This window comes from Gopherus evgoodei, chromosome 15 (genome assembly GCF_007399415.2).
Source record: "Gopherus evgoodei ecotype Sinaloan lineage chromosome 15, rGopEvg1_v1.p, whole genome shotgun sequence".
Lineage (NCBI taxonomy): Eukaryota > Metazoa > Chordata > Testudines > Testudinidae > Gopherus > Gopherus evgoodei.
This window is the reverse complement of record NC_044336.1, coordinates 12,775,327-12,789,548: the sequence shown is the minus strand read 5'-3', so window position 1 is coordinate 12,789,548 and position 14,222 is coordinate 12,775,327. Positions and strand designations below refer to the sequence as shown.

Below are 14,222 nucleotides of genomic sequence, written 5' to 3'. Positions count from 1 at the left end.
TCATGTTTATCATCCCAATAAGAACAATATTTATTTGTGCAAAGCTCCCAAACACTGGGTTTTTGGAAATTGAGACTTCTAGTAAAATGAAATGATGGAAACCAGGGTAGATCCTGAGATCATGGGTTGCAGGAGGGAATTCCAGACAGTTCCATTTAACAAATTTCAAGAGATAGTTTTAAATCCCACTAGATGGAAATACAGAGAGTTAATTTAGGGTAAAATTGTACAGTGTTAAAACACTGCCCTGATAAAACTCCCATTGAAGTCAGCATGAGTTTTAATGAAAGCCAAGAACAGGCTTTCTGTCTTCCATATGATTCCACTAGGATCAGCAGTTTTCAACCTTTCCCATTTTGTGATCACATGTTACAAGAGAAAAAAAGTTTCCTAGTTCTCTCTCACCTACTCATGAAGAAAGGGAGGGTGGCTATGACCCTCAGCTTGGGCCACCATTTCTTAAATAAACCTAATTTAAGGATTGATCCTACAGATTTGCTCCCTGGAGTAAAAGACTTCCCACATGATTGAGTGTCACAGGATCAAACTCCTTAATTATTGTAACTTTCCACAAACTGAGACAGTAACTCTTAAGGGCATGTATTTGTCTAGGGAAGAGATCCTCATACACAAACAGCTCATTCTACCTCTCAACAGTGCCTAGAAAAAATCAGGACCACAACGCTGCAATAATCTTTGGGTCAAATCCTGCATTCCCTATGCCTGCAAATTGCCTATTGACTTCAAAGGGAGCAGAATCAAAATTCAGAAGGTTTAGTCTGGCGTGGGAGTACAGGATTTGGCCTTCAAATGCCCACTGCAATTTAAATCTTTGCTGTTTTCATAAGGGAAGGAGGGGGTGCCGTGGGCCTGGATACTAGCCCAGAAATTTGCTGTGCTTTATTCTCCTGCAAGGCATAAGGTGATGTTATCAGGATCATCCCAATATTAGGGGTCTTGTCTTATATGAGCAACTATACCTCCCCCCAAAATCCCAATTTGTCACACTTGCTGTTGGTCACCCTAACTGCAGAATTAACGCCGCAGCAGCAGACTTAGAGCACGTACGCTGCTGCTGCTGGGGAGGAACTAGGCGACTGTGGGAGGTGATTAAGGGAAGGAAGTGGGTGGACCTTTTTGCCATTTTATCTTCCCGGGTCTCAGACCCTCTCAGCCAGCTAACGATGGTTGGACATTGACAAGACGCTGCCTTAAACTTTCGTGCCTGTGATTGGTCTGCTTTGATGTCAGTCAGCTCACGGGTGAAGTCAGCAGAGGAGAAGAAGTACGTGCATTATTGGAGCAGCAGCGGCCGCCTGGCTAGAGAAGTGATTCCAATGTGCGACGAGGGTCCGCGGTTCAGTGTCAAGGAGTACAGGTTTGCAGAAGAGCAGGACGAGCAAGAAAGAGAAGAGCTGAAGCCAGAGCTGGTGGTGCTGATTCCTGAGGTGCTGATACATTTACACCTGTAGCCCTTCAGTTCGTTGTGAAGCCTGATTGCCTTCCTCCCCTGATCGGGGTGCAGGGTCCAGGAACGCTGAGCCATGTGGGGATGGAAAAGGGAGGAAGAATTTTCATATATATAACAAAAAGGCTTAGATCTTTGCATTCTTTACCTGGATTTCTTTAAGGTGCCACCAGACTCCTCATTGTTTTTGTGTATACAGAGTAACACAGCTACCCCTCGGATACTTGGAATCATTGATAAACTCATTTGAGTGTGTAGACACAAAGGGCCTTCATTTTTAAATTGTGAAGAACTGATATAGACAGATAATTGGGTCTAAAATGCACTGAATCACCATATCTAGGCACAAATTGACTTTAAAAGGAGTTTTACCTGAGTAAAGATGGCAGGAGAGATCTTTCACCAAGGAAAAATGGGTTGAAATCAAGAAAAAGTAAATGTAGGCTAAATGTCAGATTAAAAATTTTAACAAAGATTCCCTTTGATCCTAGATTCCTTACTGTGTGCCTAGCTATGCTCTTTTACTGCAATAGGACTACTTAGCTGAGTGAAAATTCCAGAACCAGACTATTAGAATGTGGAATAATATCCCAAAACAAGATGATAGAAGTGTCATTGCTTGGATGTATTTCAAATGTGCACTGGTAAAGCACAAGACTGCATGCTTAAATCTTTACTAGTCTAGAAAAGTTAACCAGGAGGGTGAGGCAAGAGTCTTTGCTAATCAAGTAGGAACGCTGTAGCCATGTGGGAAATAGCTTACTTAATTGTAGGGATGTACACTGTGTTTGAATTACATATGAGCAGAAAATAACAGTAGGTCACTTGAAGTAGGGATAGCTCAGGATCAGGCTTAAAATGAGTGACCAAAGCAGAACTAGAGTAAAAATGCACTAATATATCTTCAGATCGTATAAATCTTTAGCCTTTTACTAAAGATTTTTCTGCCACTTTCGAAGTGTTTTGTGGTGCTGCCAAAGATCACAGAAGGGACTTATTGTTTCAGGTCCTGGATTCCCAATATGGCATGTATGTTTGGCCCTGTGCTGTGGTTCTTGCTCAGTACCTATGGTTTCACAGAAGAATACTACCTGGCAAGAGAATTTTGGAGGTAAACGTAGTCTCGAAAGATTTTTGATCATACAAACTTACCTTTAAAAAAAAATGAGTAGGCTCATGGTTACCGTGTCTTAACTCTCAATCAGTTGTACTTTCTTATAGATAAGCTAGGAAAGTACAATTTAGATGGGGCTACTATAAGGTGGGTGCATAACTGGCTGGATAACCGTACTCAGAGAGTAGTTGTTAATGGCTCCCAATCCTGCTGGAAAGGTATAACAAGTGGGGTTCCGCAGGGGTCTGTTTTGGGACCGGTTCTGTTCAATATCTTCATCAACGATTTAGATGTTGGCATAGAAAGTACGCTTATTAAGTTTGCGGACGATACCAAACAGGGAGGGATTGCAACTGCTTTGGAGGACAGGGTCAAAATTCAAAATGATCTGGACAAGTTGGAGAAATGGTCTGAGGTAAACAGGATGAAGTTCAATAAAGATAAATGCAAAGTGCTCCACTTAGGAAGGAACAATCAGTTTCACACATACAGAATGGGAAGAGACTGTCTAGGAAGGAGTATGGCAGAAAGAGATCTAGGGGTCATAGTGGACCACAAGCTTAATATGAGTCAACAGTGTGATACTGTTGCAAAAAAAGCAAACGTGATTCTAGGATGCATTAACAGGTGTGTTGTAAACAAGACACGAGAAGTCATTCTTCCGCTTTACTCTGCGCTGGTTAGGCCTCAACTGGAGTATTGTGTCCAGTTCTGGGCACCGCATTTCAAGAAAGATGTGGAGAAATTGGAGAGGGTCCAGAGAAGAGCAACAAGAATGATTAAAGGTCTTGAGAACATGACCTATGAAGGAAGGCTGAAGGAATTGGGTTTGTTTAGTTTGGAAAAGAGAAGACTGAGAGGGGACATGATAGCAGTTTCCAGGTGTCTAAAAGGGTGTCATCAGGAGGAGGGAGAAAACTTGTTCACCTTAGCCTCCAATGACAGAACAAGAAGCAATGGGCTTAAACTGCAGCAAGGGAGATTTAGGTTGGACATTAGGAAAAAGTTCCTAACTGTCAGGGTAGTTAAACACTGGAATAGATTGCCTAGGGAAGTTGTGGAATCTCCATCGCTGGAGATATTTAAGAGTAGGTTAGATAAATGTCTATCAGGGATGGTCTAGACAGTATTTGGTCCTGCCATGAGGGCAGGGGACTGGACTCGATGACCTCTCAAGGTCCCTTCCAGTCCTAGAGTCTATGAGTCTGAGTTTTAGTTTTGATTTCTTTTTTTATTTAGAAGCAGCAAAAAGTCAACAGACGTATTGGAGCATGAGCTTTCGTGGGTCAATACCCACTTCGTTGGATGATCCAACGAAGTGGGTATTCACCCGCGAAAGCTCATGCTCCAATACGTCTGTTAGTCTATAAGGTGCCATAGGACTCCTTGCTGCTTTTACAGATCCAGACTAACACGGCTACCTCTCTGATGCTTTTTTCCTATTTCTGCTTCAGTATTAATATAATTCTAGATGATCCTACTTCATGATCTGCCTTTTGGCATTTATTTTCTGTTGTCCATATGTCTTAAAATGGTCTAACCTCTGATCCAATTTATGTCAAAAATTACTGTGGTAACTTTTTTGTGGTTGAAGATTCGTGAAACAGTTTGCAGGTTTTTTTGGTCAAACATTAGAAAAATGCCTAAATACTCAAAGGAGTGATACAGTAAAACCATAATTAAAGCAGATATTTTTGCAGGCTGATTCATGGAAGCAGCAGTTAGGAGCAGCCATTAAAGGGGATTCCTATTAAATATAAGTTTTGCTCATTTATGAAGTGCAGGATTTATCTTTGTGAATAACATGTTTAAGCATGTAGGATTCCATCCACTTCACTATATTTACAAGAACAGAAACAAGTAAGCTTCATGACATTCTTAAACTTGTATCTGTGGTGTACCACTGCTGCTACAGATCAAATACAAATGTCTTATTCTCTTGAGCAAGGGCAGTTCGGAGGTGAACATGTAGTTTTAAAGTTACCATGAATTCAACTAAAGAATGGTATTAAACACCTTGAGATGAGATACAGAATATACTCCCCCATCCTTCAGTTATCCTTTGTATTAAATATAATTTATGAATGAGATTAAAGTCTGTCTTATTTTGTTTAGATTGGAGCAGGCATGAGCCTACCTGGTATAGTAGCTGCTAAATGTGGGGCCAGAGTGATACTGTCAGATACTGAAGAGCTGCCTCAGTGCTTAAAGAACTGTGAACGAAGCTGTCGGATAAATAACCTTCTAGGGGTACACATCATAGGACTCACATGGGGCCAAATATCTCCCAATCTGCTCTCTCTGCCTCAAGTAGACGTTATTCTGGCCTCTGATGTATTTTTTGAACCAGAAGGTTAGTGACTACTCTTAAGCAAATAAAATGTATGTAGCAATAAGCTAGAGAAAGTGAAAAATTAAGTGATAGTAGTATTTAATTTAGTCATGGAAGTATCCCCAACTCCACCTAGCAGGAAGTCACTAGCCACACCCTGAAGTTTGTAGATGTAGCTGTTTTAAAGACTCCAAAGGAGTCAGAACTGTAAACGAACAAAATTTCCAGACTTCAATGACGGCTTAGGGCTAGTCTACATGGGCAATGCTCTCCCAGTGCTCTATAGACAAGCCCTTAATATACACACACACACAAAATCATTCACTAGCAGCTCAATAGCATTAATAAAAATCCATTCCATGCTCTTCTTACTATACACTATTGCATACCAGAAGCAACAACAGTAGTGCAGTTAGCCTCAGAGGGTGCCTTCTGCTTTGGGAAGGAAACCGCAGCCCTCTGCTCAAAGCGAAGGGTACTCTGCAGCCGAACCTCCCTTTCTTGCCAGCCTGGATTTGAGCAGACAGGCTAGTGAAAGGGAGAGGCCTTTCATCGAAATCCACAAGCCAGACCCCCCTCTTCTCAACCTCCCCAGGGTTCAATTTCTGAAAACAGCTGGACAGCTAAGCTAGGGGAAGGAATAAAGGGTAGCTGAAAGCAGAATACCTCCCCCTTTGATCAAGAAGTAAAGGCTTCATTCCTGGAGGCACACTGCCCCACAAGGCCCTGTCTCATCCCACCTTTCAAGCAGCCCTGGAATATGATTTATTCTGCTGACATGTTCAATTGAGACAATGACATTGACATGGTGTGCAACAGAATGTAATGAGCCTGAAATGGATTTCATTAACCCTGAGCTACTTGTGAATGACTGATTATAGATAGTGATGCTCAGAGAAAAGTCACCAATAATTTGCCGTGAAAGTTACTTGATTTGGCACTGGTCACTTTGACACTTATTTTCATGCTAGGGAAACAAAAAAATCACTAAAGCTAGTGACAAAAGTTGTTAAGTAGGCAATGGATTTCAGAGGGAAACAATTGTGACTGGCCTTAAGAAAACATTTCCTTATCAACTGCAAATGAATGCATATTGAAGAAAGTCACTTCTGGGTGTTTGACTTTAGTAGTTCTGTAGGAATAAAACTCATCTTTATAGGTTTCATGAAGATAGATGAATTATTACAACAGACATGGTCAAAAAAGCAAACAATATTGAGATAAATACTGAAAGTTAATGGCTAACTTTAAAGTAGGAGCAATGGTGTTAATTTTCACTTACATACAACAGTTGTCCTAAGGCTTACTGAAGAACTATGCTCTAAACAGGGGCTTAAACAATTGTAGCTTTTTGAAGTTATTCTAATCATTAGTCCATTATTTGCCAAGGCATATTTTGGCATGCACATAGCTCAAATTGTTTATTTAAAATCTATATGCAGATTTTGAAGATGTCATAACTACAGTGTACTTCTTGATGAAAAGGAACCCAGCTGCTCAGTTCTGGACTACATATCAGGTCCGAAGGTAATTTCAGAAGAAACTAACTTGGTTGGATTTTGTCTTAAGGCTCCAAAGTCAACAGATGCAAAGGGCAGAGTTTTGACAAACAAGGCCTTAAACCAGTTAACAGAATAAGACAAACACATGGATAGCTGTGCGGTTAAGCTTTTTGTATTTTAAGTTTGTCAGTCACTCTTCTATAGTTACTGTGCTTGTTCATGCACAGTAGTTTAATGACAGAACAAGCACTGAACTTGTAGCAAAACAGTCCATCTGACATTTCTTTCTTTCAGTTCTGACTGGTCTATTGAAGCTTTGCTGTACAAATGGAAGTTGAAGAATGTCCATGTTCCCTTATGGTCTTTTAATGCTGACAAGGAACAGTTGGCTTCCTCTCCTCTCCCAGGAAGACATACCATTGAAATGATGATCATTTCACTAGCAAGAGCAAGCTACACTTAAATTTCTGCCAGTTGCTGGTTCTAATTCAAGAAAGTACCTCAGAAAACTGACTGCACACCACTTCAAGCAAGTTTTGGATGGAAATGCTGTTTATTTGTCTGGGGAAAATTAATGCCACTTGATCAAGAGATGGGGGAAGCATTTGTTACCACAAAACAGAATGCATTTCCTCTACAGACCCATGCTAAAGTCATTTATCATACCCCTAATGGCTTTAGTGTAATTCTTGTGAAAGCAGGTATATTAATTAGTACAATTTTAAACAGAATTATTTCATCTTATCTTGCATCACATAAATAAGATCTGTTGAAAGTAAGTGTTTGGTTATGACTTTCTTCTAAAAAGTTGTGTTCACACCTAGAGAATAAAAAAATTAAGAGGATTTTTACATGTACTTTAATTGCATCACAGGTATAGGAGAAAAACTGAAATTCTGGCAAAACATTCATGTCTACATACTCTAGCTTACCATGCTGACTATTTATAATGGCCAGGTTGTGGTAGTCTTCAAAGTTCAAGTTAGGGACTTGACTATTACATAAAAGTTACTATTTCTTACCTGTTTTCCAGCTTAAGAGCTAAACCGTGAATTAACAATTTAACTTTTAAGGGTCTGAACAATGTTCATTTTATGCAGTCACCCTTTCTGTATTTAGTAAGATGTAATTATATGAATAGTACGATTTTCCTGGAACAAAGTTCTAGTTTAGTGGACCACAATTTACTTTTATAGACATCTTAGTATTAGATAATTTTTTAGGGCAGTTACTTCCATTGTTGACATTTGTTCTGGAACAAGTGCACCTTGTTTCTATTTAGAATAAGCACTTTCAAGACTGCATTAACTTTGAAAGTGTAGACAAGCCCTCATACTCATATCCCTGTTAAGTCTGAAGATTAGATAATCAAGACTTTCAATCAGAAGTGCACTGAGGCAGTATTTTGATAAACAGATGGTTTTCTATGTAGTGTTTGCAGGTTGCAATTACAATTCCATTGCTGTCTAGCTCAAAAATACTACCATTACTTTTCACAAGATTAGCTACCTTCACTTTTAAGCTGGCACAAAGGCAAATCTAACAAGTACTATTGTTCATTACTTGTTCTTTAACAAACAGGACTTCAAGCAACCAGGTCTGCCACTTGGCACCTTGCCTAAACCGTCAATATTTAAGGTTTGTATTGTTCAAAAAGAAACGTTTGTTACTAAGATGATATGCTAAACTTAGTATTTAAACAGCTACTCCTTGTTGATACAATTTAAGAGCAATAGACAGTAAGAAGTTACTGAAAAGAAAACAAACATTCACAATACAATTGCTGAGATCTTTATAAGCTAAAAATAAATGCTGACTCAGACATTAGATTGAGAAAACTTAACACCAAGAAAAATGTTTAATAGTAACTACAGGGACAGTGGTTATAGTACATAATGTCATAAGCAAAAGATACACCAATCAGTACTTACAAAGGAATGAAACATTTGCTCTTAACATTACATTTCTTATATGCAAGTTCATAAAAGATGGTAAGATTTACCATTCTGGAAAAAATAAGGTGTGTATATCATCAGCTAGATGTGCTCACTGTATGCTCCATTATTTTTATGCAAGGCCCGGGTGACTGGAAGTGCAGTTGTCAGGCATTTTAATTAACTGGACAGCCATTTGTTTCTGCACGACAAGGCATCGTTACACAGGAGCAATCAGGAGAAAACAGGAAACAGCCAAGCACTCTGCACTGCAACACGCCACCTTAACAGCTAACCAGCATTACTCAACTGCTACACAACTGCGCCTAGTGCACAAAAATACATAAGAGAAGAGATTAGAATTGAGTCTGATAAAACAATCCTTTCAAAATCAACTGTCACCTGAAAAGTTTTATACAAATTTGGAAATCGTCAATACTATTTAAATTCAAAGTAAATAGCATTTACAAGAAGTTTACATCTGAAGAAGTTTTGCAGAATTTTATTTAAGGAATGAAGGCAAATTGAGAACACTTCCTTGACAGTCAGTTTCTCAGCATGTAATGGCTGCATGTTTCCGCAACATGAAACTTGAGGCAACAAATTAAGTTACCACCAGTTTTGTTTTTTTTAAAAAGTCAAACAAAAGCCAGCACTATATAAACAAAAATGAAAAATTTACCTCAAATATCCAAGCCAATAATGAAATCGGTAGTCGTTCACTTCACTAAATTACAAGAAATTTGAATAACAGCAACAAAATGGCACATAAAATGTAAAGTCTGCCATTTGAGGCTCAACTTAAACAAGTAAAAAGTTAGACAAAAATGTTACAAAATAACCTTTTCAACAGCTGGTTGCTTGTGCCTGGGGTCTCTCCAATGGACTGAAGATTCATAGGATCTTTTCCCCCTAGAGGCCTTCTTTATGTAGGTTTCTCATTTATCTGATGCATCTAGGTTTGAAGAGAGAACAGTTCAGCCACATTTCCACCATGCACCTTCCCAATTACGTGGATGACTTCAAGTATGCTTCTGGTTGTGATTCAACTGGCCTTGCCTAATTTAATTAAGTTTTATTATGCATTATTTATTAAGGATTATGTATAGTGCTTCACCTCCCCCCTTTGTCACCACATCACCTCTAATTCAAAGGCCAAATTTGAAATTCAAAGATGATAGTGAAGAAGCCTTTAATAATCACATTAGTTTAAACTCCGGTTAGTGAAGAGCAAGCATCAGGCTGTAAATCATACACTTAACTTGAATTCAGCCCATATAAGAAGTTATAGAAACTAATATTTTGTGTAATACTTATAAAGACTTAATTTTATCTTCCAACTGGCATTCAATACAATCTGAGACAGTATCACTAATTTTAACATACAATTATTTAACCGTACAACTATCTTAGGCCCATTTCCATTTTAAAAACAGGACCAAACAGTTTGAGGGGTTAAAGACACACTATCCTTTCCCCACCCAGTATATCCTTAGAAGTCTCTAAAGTTCATTTGAGGAAAAACTAGTTTCCATTTTTATTGCATTGCATTTGCCACTTCTGTAAGAACTTCTTTTTACCTCCAGTCAGTACAATGACTACTGAACTGATGTTCCATTATAAAAGGATAGTGTATCTTTAACTTTTAAAGACAAACCTGCTCCAATACACGCCCACAGAAACTGGTCCCTGGAGGATCAGCCAAATCAGTTAAAATCTGCAATACTGGCCAATATTCTTTTAGCAAACAGGAGACCGCAGCTTTAAAGGGGAAAATGCAGATGTTGGATAAAAACAGCAAGAAATAGTCATTTTCATTAATAGGTTGCGTCTCATACAATATTTCATTAAAACCAAACCATTAATCTCTCAACAAAACGAAAATGTCCTCTGCAAAAAATTATTTCCCTAGCCGAATAACTGAAAAGTCTGCACAAAAAGGTAACAGTGTCTCCCATTACCAGTCACTTGATTCAGGTTGTTAATATCGTAAGAACTATCCCGATACACCCCACTTAAGGGCTATTATGAAGTAACATGCAAATTGCATAGAGTTCCAACTACATTACCATTTTCCTAAGAGGATACAGCTCCTTCCTCTTCGGGAGATTTAGGGGGGCTCTTAGACCTGGATCTGGATTTAGATTCCCTCTTTGAGACTGGTGGGGGGCTTCTAGACCTGGATCTGGACCTCGACCTGGATCGGGATCTGGAGACGGATGACGACTTGGATTTGGATCTCCTGGCAGACCTAGATTTAGAGGTGGAGCGAGATCGGGAGCGTGTGCGAGATCTGGACTTGGACCGACTGTAGCGGGATCGACTGCGGGACCTAGAGCGGCTCCTGCTCCTGGATCGACTACGGCGGCGTCTTCTGGGGCTAGAATGTTAAAATCACTCGATTAGACGTGAAAAAGACGTGATGCGCTGGGCCAGTCAGGGTGGAAGTGGAACAGGTCTCTTCCTCGCCCCCGTACACGCGGCGGTTACAAGGCGTTATTATTCCGAGGAAGCGGCCTGGGGCTGAGCCTACCATCCACCCCCGAACACTCCCCGCAGCCATGGACACCACGTGGTTCTGTAAGGCTGCGTTTTCGCGCCGATCCTGCCTTCCCAGCCAGGAAACACCCTCCTCCATTGCGTCACGTTGGTGCCAGTGGCTCCCCCAGGCTGTACCGCCGCTGCCCCTCAAACCCATGGTTCCTACCCTCAGTCCTGAGCCTCCCAACTCCTCTATAGCCCTGGGAAAGCAGCCTTCTGCCCCATCCCCCACCTAACACGCCTGGCTTGCCGGGCTCTTACCTGCGGCTGCGGCGTCCATAGCCACCACCTCCGTATCGGCGCGGCGGCGGCCCCCGGCGGCTGTGATGCGAGTCCGGAGGCCTCCCGTAGCGGGCCATCTGCACGCGCAGCTCCCGGCCGTCCAGCACTGCGCCGTCCATGGCGTCCATCGCATCCTCAGCATCGCGCTTGTCGTGGAAGCGGACGAAGGCGAAGCCGCGGCTCTCCTTGGTGTAGCGGTCCCGGGGGATGTAGACGTCCCCCACCCGCCCGTACTTCTCAAAGACCCGTCTCAGCGTGTCTGGAGACGTGCGGTAGGTCAGGTTATCCACCTTCAGGGAAGTCATGCCCTCCACATCAGGCGGGGGGCGCCCGTAGCTCATGGCGGGCGGAGGCCCCCGAGGGGCGGCGGGACTGAGGAGAGAAAGCTGGCGAACAGATCAGGGCAGGCGGTAGCGGATTTGGCCTGGGAGGACCCTCAAGCCAGGGAACAGACGCCGAAGCGTGGAATGAGACCGCAGAAGATTCGCAGGCTCCGTAGAGGCAACAGAGGGGCACCCAAGCCCGGGGACTGGAGGCCGAGAAGGGGGAAGGGCAAATGCAGCGCAGCTGCCACCCACCTCTCACCGCTGCTACTAGCAAATGAGCGAAGTGGAGCCCGCACCCTCCTACTTAACGCCACAAAATGGCCGCTTCTGACCCGGAAGCGAAGCGGACCCGCGCGCGCGAGACCGCCGAGCTCTCTCCCTAACCAACATTTTCAGTTCGTTTATTTCACGCCTTCGCGCGTTTTACAGAAGCGGCCGTGAAACATCCATGGGAGTCCGCCTCTCAAGAAATATTTCGGCGATCCTAGAAAGTGGCGGTTGGGGCGGCCGGCCAGTGACCCCGGAAGGGATCGGCTGAGGCGGGGAAATTTTGAACGAATTGTGGCCCGAAAATCGGGACAAAGATCGAGGGTAAATCTTCGTCCCTCTGGGAAAGGAGAAAAAAACCCGAACAATGTGAAATTTCTGGGAGGAGCCTCCTGTGGCGAAGCACCGGGGAGCTGTTGAGGAAAGAACCGAGTCAAAATGGCGGACGATCAGCCGAAAGGGCTGGTGGGTGTGAGGGGGAGGGAAGGTGCGAGCCAGACTGTCATGTGTGAGTGACAGGGCCAGAAACATAGGCAGAGGCGGGAGGGAGCTGTAACAAAGTTAGATACAAGCTGGACACGCGCCATTCACTTGTATCGTGGGCTGATTAGTTAGGAACCTCTCACTTCAGCGATAATGGGGAGGGTACTTTCCCTTTCCACCATGCACCTGTAGGCCCGTGGTCACCCCTCATGTGGGATGGGAACCATGGTCCTGTGCTCCTCAGAGGCACACCCACACGTTGCTGTTGTGCTGGTCAGTCTCCATTAAAGTCCCATTTCTCCCTCCCCCCACAAGCATTACCACAATATGGGGTCAGTGCATGAAGCCCCCTACTCGCCCTGCCATAGTGCAGCCAATGCCAGGTGAAGGCACTACATGTAGGCACTTCCTTTCCACCCTGCATTCATGCCGACCTAGGTGCAAAAGGTGTCATTTTAAACCTCCCTCCCAAATACATGGGTGGGGGGCTGTGGGATACAAACTGAAGGCCTCAGAACAGCCATGCATACCTGCTCTGCTATTGTAAGGCCAGCATGAAGCCTTATGTCAAGCTGCCATGTGCTGCAAGTGTCATGTCAGGGCACTGTGTGAAACTCCTTCCCTTTCTGTCTCCCATGAAACACACACTCCCTGCAATTATGCTGGGGTGTCCCATGCAAGTGCCACCCCCTCCTGCCAAAGTGCTGGAGGCAGTTTATGAAAGTAGCACTCCCTCCCAAATACATCCTGCCACTTTGCTTGGATTGCCACATGAAAGCTCCCTGCATTTACACACATTTTTCATCCTGTGGTTGGGAATGCTGCATACAAGCCTCTCACACATATATACATTGCCACACTACTGGGGACAAGGTGTGTAAAAGTGCCACAAACATTCATGCGCTTCCATAGTGCTGGGAGTGCCATGTGAACTCTCCATGCATGTATGTACCCTTTCCAGCAATGTGAAAGCTTCCCAAGGATACCTCAGCATATTGCTTGGAGTGCAGTGGAAAAGCCCTTATGCATGATCTGTGACAGTGTTGCTGGTGCTGTGTGAAAGCTTACATGCACATTGCCAAGGTTTTGGGGTGCCATGTGAAAGCCGCATAAGCATACGCATGCTGCCATGTTGCTGCTGGCATCCTATAAAAACCTCCCTGACGCCAAGGCATGGATATTACCTCTCAATGGCTTCCACATCTCTACTCCAAGGTGCTAGGACACCACATATATACTTCAGTGGCACAAAAGACTGCTAGCATTATTCTTCAGATATTCCACTGCTGCACTGCCACAGTGTAGCTCCACTAGTGGGATTGTAGCAATAGTGGGAGTACTAGGGTGACTGGCATTTGGAATTGTTACTTTTCTGTTGTTTACGCCTGCTCCAACTGATGTAGAAGAGATACAGTCAGCTTATCCATATTAGCACTGTGACTATACTCCACTAGCCAGTGCTGCAATACCAGTGTTAGTGTGACAGTGGGAAATTTGACCTTGTCTACACAGTTTTCTTCAATGATACTAGTCAAATAATAATAATAATAATAATAATAATTAATAATAATGACTAATGATTATGTAGCTCATTACTAAAGGTTTATGATTGTGTTCTTCATAAATTGCTTTGTTTAAAAAGAAAATAAACTGAAATGAAGAAGAGACTACATTTCCAGAGATCTCTCTTTAACTGGGATTACAGTGTGAATGAGAGATTTCTAAAAGCTAATAGTTAGATTTGACTTTTTGTTCTTAGTATAATGCTTTGTTTAATAAATATTTTACTCAATAGTGAAAATAACATATAACAAGAAGCAATAATGTTGATATAAAAACAAGAAGCAAGGTATTTCCTGCATGAGCAATCTCAAGTAAGGAAATAATGCCTCACTTCTTGTTTTTATTTCTGTTTTATTGCTGCTTGTTATTTCTTCATTTCACATAGAACAGTGAGATTTAAAATTTCTCTT

At 42.4% G+C, this 14,222-nt stretch overlaps 2 protein-coding genes across 7 annotated transcripts; one reads left to right on the top strand and one right to left on the bottom strand.

Annotated features, from left to right (window-relative positions):
- Nucleotides 1-1,217: 1,217 nt before the first annotated feature.
- Nucleotides 1,218-7,236, top strand: METTL23 (methyltransferase like 23). 2 transcript variants are annotated; one of them, XM_030534949.1, is made up of 5 exons: nt 1,218-1,448; nt 2,475-2,579; nt 4,698-4,935; nt 6,357-6,441; nt 6,711-7,236. In XM_030534949.1, exons 1-5 carry the CDS (start codon nt 1,245-1,247, stop codon nt 6,877-6,879), a joined length of 801 nt encoding a protein of 266 aa, XP_030390809.1. In that variant the 5' UTR covers nt 1,218-1,244; the 3' UTR covers nt 6,880-7,236. The 2 variants fall into 2 exon arrangements, with proteins under 2 accessions (XP_030390809.1, XP_030390810.1); XM_030534950.1 differs by lacking the exon at nt 1,218-1,448 and having other exon boundaries at nt 2,491-2,562.
- Nucleotides 7,237-8,196: 960 nt separating this feature from the next.
- SRSF2 (serine and arginine rich splicing factor 2) lies at nt 8,197-11,825 on the bottom strand. 5 transcript variants are annotated; one of them, XR_003996684.1, is made up of 3 exons: nt 11,153-11,825; nt 9,193-10,730; nt 8,197-8,676 (listed from the first exon to the last, which is right to left on the bottom strand). XR_003996684.1 is itself a non-coding variant. In XM_030534953.1 (3 exons), the coding sequence occupies exons 1-2, from the start codon at nt 11,512-11,514 to the stop codon at nt 10,427-10,429; spliced, it is 666 nt and encodes a 221-aa protein (XP_030390813.1). In that variant the 5' UTR covers nt 11,515-11,825; the 3' UTR covers nt 8,197-10,111; nt 10,420-10,426. The 5 variants fall into 5 exon arrangements, 3 of the variants coding, with proteins under 3 accessions (XP_030390813.1, XP_030390812.1, XP_030390811.1); XR_003996685.1 differs by having other exon boundaries at nt 8,197-9,305; nt 10,008-10,730; XM_030534953.1 differs by having other exon boundaries at nt 8,197-10,111; nt 10,420-10,730.
- Nucleotides 11,826-14,222: the final 2,397 nt, after the last annotated feature.

Bases quoted from the DNA above. Each gene is read 5' to 3' on its own strand.
- METTL23 (XM_030534949.1), top strand. From the start codon at position 1,245: ATGTCAGTCAGCTCACGGGTGAAGTCAGCAGAGGAGAAGAAGTACGTG. The intron at 1,449-2,474 runs GTGCTGATACAT...TTATTGTTTCAG, and splicing joins TGGTGGTGCTGATTCCTGAG to GTCCTGGATTCCCAATATGG. The intron at 4,936-6,356 runs GTTAGTGACTAC...ATCTATATGCAG, and splicing joins TGTATTTTTTGAACCAGAAG to ATTTTGAAGATGTCATAACT.
- SRSF2 (XM_030534951.1), bottom strand. From the start codon at position 11,514: ATGAGCTACGGGCGCCCCCCGCCTGATGTGGAGGGCATGACTTCCCTG. The intron at 10,731-11,152 runs GTAAGAGCCCGG...TTAACATTCTAG, and splicing joins TATGGACGCCGCAGCCGCAG to CCCCAGAAGACGCCGCCGTA.